The 7643-nt window shown below is 48.8% G+C and overlaps 1 protein-coding gene across 1 annotated transcript; it reads right to left on the bottom strand.

The window, feature by feature from the left end:
* Positions 1–3904: 3904 nt before the first annotated feature.
* On the bottom strand, positions 3905–7045 carry LOC141026941 (serine/threonine-protein phosphatase 7 long form homolog). The gene is made up of 9 exons (XM_073503828.1): positions 6922–7045; positions 6453–6522; positions 5741–6361; positions 5403–5654; positions 5103–5323; positions 4708–5023; positions 4528–4629; positions 4288–4452; positions 3905–4198 (listed from the first exon to the last, which is right to left on the bottom strand). The coding sequence occupies exons 2-9, from the start codon at positions 6519–6521 to the stop codon at positions 3905–3907; spliced, it is 2040 nt and encodes a 679-aa protein (XP_073359929.1). The 5' UTR covers position 6522; positions 6922–7045.
* Between the last annotated feature and the right edge of the window lie 598 nt (positions 7046–7643).

Below are 7643 nucleotides of genomic sequence, written 5' to 3'. Positions count from 1 at the left end.
GTGTCATATCGGATTGGAATCAAGGAATTCTTAACGCCGTGGAGATTGACATTCCCGGGCATGCTCCGTTGCACCATCGATGGTGCATGAGGCACTTTTGTTCGAACTTCTATAGGGCATGTGGCCTTAAGGAGTTGGCCGATGATCTTCAAGATTGTTGTCTCGCTTTCTCCGATAAGCGCTTCGCCACTTTGTACAACAAATTGCTCGCACACAAAAAACTTGATCCCGGGGGGTCAAGAATTTCTCAATAGGCACATTCAATACCGGAACAAGTGGGCACGTGCTTTTGATGAAGATGGCCGGAGATACGGTCAAATGACAAGCAATATGGCCGAATGCTTCAATAGGGTGCTCAAAGGTGCACGTGGATTACCCGTGACGGCAATAGTTCAATACACATTTGACAAGATGAATGCGTACTTTGTAAAGTACTCGATGGAAACCGATGCACAGATAGCGGATGAGAACCCACGGAAGTACAAGTACAAGTTCCCACCCAAAGTTTATGAATGGTTGGTATTTCAATCACGGAAGGCGGACTCAGAAGAAGCTATATTATATGACAACGAAGAGTGGAAGTACGAAGTGAAAGAGCCAGGAGGAACCACAAACGATGGCCGGCAACATGGAGGTCGAGCTTTCAAGGTGTCGTTAACACAATGTGATTGCACTTGCGGGAGGCCATTGTTGCTTCATCTCCCATGCTCACATTTGTATGCCACCGGTCGCGTTAGGAATGTGGACATCAATCACCCATGCACCGTGAGGGAGTCGGAGTTCTCAATCATGACGGCCAAGAAAACATGGGCTCCCCGCTTTCACCCATACTTTGACCAATCACAATGGCCGGAGTATCATGGAGTTCAACTATGGCCGGATCCGGAGTTGAAGGTTTTTAAACGGGGTAGACGTAAGACAAAGCGTCTTAGAGGCGACATGGACGGATGGGGCCATGGTGGGCGCCGCGAAGCGGGCAACGACCAATTCCAAGAGCCTCGTGAGAGCTCCCGTTGTGGGGAGTGCAAAGGTCATGGCCACAACAAAAGAAAATGTACGAAACCAAGGAAAAGGTCCAAGAAAAATGATGCAAGCACAAGCCAACAAGGAGCTACACAAGGGAGGCAACCAAGTGGTAGCCAACCTAGTGGTAGCCAACAAGTGCCAAGCCAACCAAGTGGTAGCCAACCTAGTGGTAGCCAACAAGTGCCAAGGCAACCAAGTGGTAGCCAACAAGTGCCTAGCCAACCAAGTGTTAGCCAAAGAGGATCTAGGCAACAAAGAGGTCGGCAACTTGGACTTACAAGAGGCCGTGGTGGTGGTAGAGGTGGTGGTGGTGGTCTAGGCCGTGGTGGTGGTAGAGCTCGACGTGGTGGTAATGGCCGTGGTGATGGTCTCGGCCTTGGTGATGGTCTTGGCCTTGGTGGTGGACTTGGCCGTGGTGATGGACAAGCGCAAGTTCGTTATAGAGGAATGTTTGGATACCTAGATGGACCGTTTCCGTATGTTCCTCACTAACTATAATGTATCATATGTTCTTGTTTTTTCATATGTTCTTCTTTTTCATATGTGCTTCCATTTGTTCTTATTGTCCTTACTAACCATTATGTTTCACTCATTGTAGGTATGGCGGCTTCCCAACCCAACAAACCAACGATGAAGGAGGATGGCGAAGATGAGATGGCGGGATGGTGGGAGAAGGCTGCGAAGAAGCTTAGAGAGGAGGATGCAGCCAAGCTAAAGAAGAAGAAGGAAGAGGAGCTTGAGAAGGAGAGGAAGCGAAAACAGACTGCGGCAAATGCGATGCGCGCTAGGGAGCAAGCGTTGATGAGGAAAGTTGAGGAGGCACAGAAGAAGCGTCAACAGGATTTTGAAGAAAGAACCATGAAGCTTTGGGCAATTGCAGCTGAAAAAGAAGAGAGGGACAATCAGATATTCATGGAGAGGGTGGTTAAGGAGGCTCACCTCATAAGAAAAAGGGAGGAGGAAGAGGAAGAAGAGAGGAAGAAGAAGAAGGGAAAGGGGCCTTGCTCTACGCAATAGAGCTATGTCATCCTCTTCGATTTGGTTGTGAACTACTATGTCTCCTCTTCGATTTGGTTGTGAACTACTATGTCTTCTCTTCGATTTGGTTGTGAACTACTATGTGCCGTGAACTACTATGTCTCCTCCTCGATTTGGTTGTAAGAACTACTATGTGCGGTGAACTACTATGTCTCCTCCTCGATTTGGTTGTAAGAACTACTATGTGTCGTGAAGTACTATGTGTTATGAACTACTATGTGTCGTGAAGTACTTCGTGCATATGTTCTTTTCACAGTTGTTTGCTTGCTACGTATCAATCCTACTTCACATCTGGGCGCTGCAATCTACAGTTGTTACTTACTATGCTTGCATATGCTAAAAAATTCACTAAGTCCAAGTGCAACGCCTAGCATCTGGGCGCTGCAATCTACCGTGTGGCGCCTAGCTGCTGTGGCTCTCTGGATAGCTAAAAAATTCACTAAGTCCAAGTCCAAGTGCCTCAAACTAGAGGCCTACCTTCTGTGGCTCTCTGGATAGCTACAGACATGTGCAGCGCCTAGCCTGGAGGCGCCACACTCTATAGTGCAGTGCCTGGCAGCTAGGCGTTGCACAGTATAGTGCGGCGCCTTGAGGCTAGGCGCTGCACAAACACTTAGCGAAATTTTTGCCTCAAACTGGAGGCCTACCTTCTGTTGCTGTTTGGATAGCTACAGACCTGTGCATTGCCTAGCCTGGAGGCGCCACACTCTACAGTGCAGCGCCTGCCGGCTAGGCGTTGCACAGTAGAGTGCGGCGCCTCCAGGCTAGGCGCTGCACAGGTCTGTAGCTATCCAGACAGCAACAGAAGGTATGGCAAGTTATAGACCCGTGCAACGCCTAGCCCGGAGGCGCCACACTCTACTGTGTGGCGCCCCCGAGCTAGGCGCTGCACAAACACTTAGCGAATTTTTTGCCTCAAACTGGAGGCCTACCTTCTGTGGCTCTTTGGATAGCTACAGACCTGTGCAGCGCCTAGCCTGGAGGCGCCACACTCTACAGTGCAGCGCCTGCCGGCTAGGCGTTGCACAATATAGTGTGGTGCCTCCAGGCTAGGTGCTGCACAGGTCTGTAGCTATCCAGACAGCAACAGAAGGTATGGCAAGTTACAGACCTGTGCAGCGCCTAGCCTGGAGGCGCCACACTCTACAGTGCAGCGCCTGGCAGCTAGGCGTTGCACAGTATAGTGCGGCACCTTCAGGCTAGGCGCTGCACAAACAGTTAGCGAATTTTTTGCCTCAAACTGGAGGCCTACCTTCTGTGGCTCTCTGGATAGCTACAGACCTATGCAGCGCCTAGCCTGGAGGCGCCACACTCTACAGTGCAGCGCCTGCCGGCTAGGCCTTGCACAGTATAGTGTGGCGCCTCCAGGCTAGGCGCTGCACAGGTCTTTAGCTATCCAGACAGCAACAGAAGGTATGGCAAGTTACAGACCTGTGCAGCGCCTAGCCTGGAGGCGCCACACTCTACTGTGCAGCGCCTGACGGCTAGGCGTTGCACCGTATAGTGTGGCGCCCCCGAGCTAGGCGCTGCATAAACACTTAGCAAATTTTTTGCCTCAAACTGGAGGCCTACCTTCTGTGCCTCCTCCCCCCTCTACTGGGTCATTTTCAGTCACAGTTCAACAATTCGTATAATAAACATTAAGGTTCAAAAAGGGTTCACCACAGACATCATTTCTTAGAAAGGACCATCACAATAAGTTCAAGTTTAACATAGAGCTACCATCACTCCAAGTTCAACGACATAACAAATTCCACATTACTAATAGGTACGACCACTCCAAGTTCAACGACATAACAAATTCCACTCTAAGTTCAACATTATAAAAAAATGACGATGACTAGTGCTTTCCACGCTTGCTGGCTCCTCCCCCCCTCTTGACGCTTATCTTCTTCACCTTCCTAGGAAGAGGAACCCGCTCCGGCTCCGGCTCCGGCTCCGGTTCGTCCACGTCATCTACATAGTCATCCAAATAGTCATCCAAAGCCGCCATCCGCGAGGTGCCGACCGTCCTTTTGCCTCTTTGGCCTCTTTGGGTGAAGTCTTCAGGTGTGTACTTGTTGATTCCCGTCCTAGGCTTCAACTCGTATGCAGACCGAGCCTGGTACCTCCGCACGGTCATATCATCAGCAACCTATGCATCAACAGAAGATATGGAAAGACCGTGTGTGACGATATAGTTAGCAATGCATCAACAAATGGATATATATCGTCGTGACATACCTCTTGGGCGACCACACCCACGTCCTCATCCTCGAAAGGTTCACCATGGCCCTGCCCCGAAGCGGGATCTGATGGTGTCGCCGACCTAGACCGTTCTGGTGATACATACTCGGGGTCACGACAACCGAAAAGGTTTGATAGCCGCCTTAACTTTTGGCCCTGGCGCTGCAACATGTACAATTGAATGAGACATGGAACGTAGCAACAAATGTTAAGTGCTAGTTTGAAGGAGGTGTGAACCTTAATGAATGCTCGAAGTGCACCTTCCCCATCGCTTTTGCCAGCCGGGGTTGTTTCCAGAATAGTCTCGGTCTCATCAGCTGCTTTCTTGATCTGGGCACGCTATGAACAGAAACGGTATCAAAGTGTTAGGAAAGCGAAGATGTGAATAGTGCGAATGGAAAAGCAAAAAGGGCTAACCACAAAGTTCATCATTGGAGCTGAAGGGATCACTGAGTTGCCTTTCCTGACTAATGCGTTGTACTGGTGCTGGGCTACCTCATCAAAAACGGTGGGTTCTTCCAGAATCTCCTCAGCATACGCCGGCTGGCATACCTCCACGCGGGTACTTGCAAGAAACCATGTGAGATAGTTGTTGAACGCGATCGGGCAGTGCTCACGAAGCTGGGCTCGTTTTCCAGCCCTTGCTTGCTCCACACTAAGAGCGAACTGCACGACATACTTCCTGTGATGCTTGGCCCAATCCTTGATCTTCCGCTGCTTTTTCCTATCCAACCTGCAAGTTAGAAATAGAATATTAGCATCATCGAAACCGTCGAGAAGCTGCTAAGTGCTCAAGGTTAATTATATCTTACGCGTGTAGCAACTTGTCCGTGTCCTCCCACTCCGGCGGGTGTGGCTGGAACAAACCAAACTGGCGGAACACCCGATGTGGCAGGTGAAGCTCAACCGCCCAGTTGCATATCAGTGGGCACCGCATATGCCAGAGATCCCTATCCCTAGTGCACATCGGATTCAGCCTGAACTCTATAGGGTTACCAAAACTCTCTCCTTTTCCATACGGCTCCCATTCCACCTGCAAAATGGGATTGAATGCAAAATTGATATCGAGTTACGATACAAGCATGATAATCACTTATGCAATGTCTGTTCACCTGCTCAGGCGTGATCGCGTCCAGCTCGCTCTTGTACAACTTGTACATTACCGAGGGATCATCCGTCGTCTCATTTAACACATCCCACTTGTAAGCCCAAGTGGGGAGCCGTAGTGGGTCGTCTTTATCGTCCCAATCCTCGTACTTCACGGTCTTCGGTCGTCCAACCGGCAAACGCTCCCAGCTCCATATGGAAAGTGCGAGCAGACAACCACCAATACCTCCAGTGTGCCTACAACAGGCTTCGTCCAACTGCACATAAAAGAGAACATGGTCAAATTTGCCGCAAGATCGCATTGATAATGAATCAATGAAGTGAAAAGGAAACAACTTCATACCTGTCGATACAAGTAAGCCAGTGTCGCCGAACCCCAACTCCATTTGCTATCGAAGACGGTCAACGCCTTCAGCCAGATCCATGGAGCATTCTTGCCTGTGCCATCAACAAACATTGTCCTGGATATCACATACCACATGTAGACACGAGCATATGTCTTCACCATGTCCTCATTAGCATCCTCAGGGCAATGACTGAAGTTCGGTGATATCCACGTGAAAGTAGCGCCCGCTGCGACTCTTTCCTTCTTCTTATCTTCTGCTTCTAGTTCCCGAGGCTCTGGAGGAACCATACCGATAAGGGCATGCATCTGCGCGCGCCACCCATCAGAATCGGTGTTCATACATAAAGGATTGCTATCGATAGGAAGACCGGTGATCATAGCAATATCCTGCAGCGTCACGGTCATCTCCCCGGTCCGAAGATGGAAAGTGTGTGTCTCCGGCCTCCAATGATCAATAAGCGCGGTGAGTGCTGCAGCATTGTTGGGTGGCGTCGACCGGCGGACCAACTGAATGAAAGGGAGAAGTCCTGCCTCCCTTACATACGGTGTGTACCGCTCATCATAGCGCATCCATCCAAGGCTGATCCCGTGAGACCGAAGCTTTAGAGGTGCAAGCTCCTACAAACAAACAAATCATAACATTACATATGGGGCATTTGTGTTTGAAAAAAAATACGAAATTCATAACACCGGCCACTTTCAGTATTACCCGCTGCTCCACCGACATAGCGTACGACCGGTGTTGTTTGTCCCAATGATCATCGAGAAGCCAAACCATCCTAACAATTTCAACAAAGCATTCTTGTCAACACGATTATCTTTTCAATTCAAAAAAACTAAAGTAGGCCTACTACATGCAAGATTCAAAGCATATGTATCCAAAGCAGTTTTCTCAATACAAGTATAATTCAAAGCATATGTATCCAAAACTAAACTAGGCCTACTTCATACAAATAACTTTTCCATAGAAATAACATGTCAATCTATATATCCAACCATATCTTTTCAATAAAATAAAATACACTATGGTTCCACAAATCAAACAAACAAGGGTTGTAATACATGCAAATTTCTAATACATGCAAGATTCATATCTAATCAAATCAAACAAGGATTCCCCAAATCTTTGAAATACCATATTTTGTATGGATAGAAAGAAGGGGATCGGAGGAGAGTACCTTCTAGGATGGATTGGTGAAGAAATGCACGGACCAAATCGTCGGATCTGAAGGATTTGGGAGAGGGGATTGAGAGGGGGAGAGGAGGAAGCCGCCGGCGCTGTTCCGTAACTCCTGGAACGAATGGGTGGGGTGGCGGGAGGGGGAGCGGGCGGCTGGCATCTAAGTCACAGTGCAACGCCTAAGGGCTAGGCGCTGCACATTACATGTGTGGCGCCTACCTCGTAGGCGCTGCACTGCTAGGTCCGGGGCCCAGGGCTGCCACGGTGGACTGGAGTGCAACGCCCCAGAGCTAGGCGCTGCACCGTTGGGTGTGACGCCGGCGTGGCGGGCGCTGCACAAAAAGGTCAGGGGGGTGAAATAGTTTCACGGGCAGTTCATTCTGTGAATTGATTTGGTTTCGAGGTCAAAATTGTCAAATTTGCCGATGAGTGCAAACGAACCTGCTGCCTGAGGCATGGGCTGATCGTTGATGGCAATGATTGACTGTTTAGCAGGCAACTGTGAAATCAAACAGAACGTAGCAGGTTACATAAAAGAGTGAATGATCATACTTCCTCCGTTTCAAATTGTTTCAAATTTTAGTATTGTCCCAAGTCAAATTTCTTTTAAGTCTCAGCAAATCATTAGTAAATTATATCCACATCTACAACATCATTAGTTCCATCAAACTATACCTTAAAACTATATTTTGCACTAATATATCTTTGGTGGCGTAGACA

The sequence above is a fragment of the Aegilops tauschii genome, chromosome 7 (assembly GCF_002575655.3).
Source record: "Aegilops tauschii subsp. strangulata cultivar AL8/78 chromosome 7, Aet v6.0, whole genome shotgun sequence".
NCBI classification, from domain to species: Eukaryota; Viridiplantae; Streptophyta; class Magnoliopsida; order Poales; family Poaceae; genus Aegilops; species Aegilops tauschii.
This window is presented reverse-complemented; position numbering and strand designations above follow the sequence as displayed.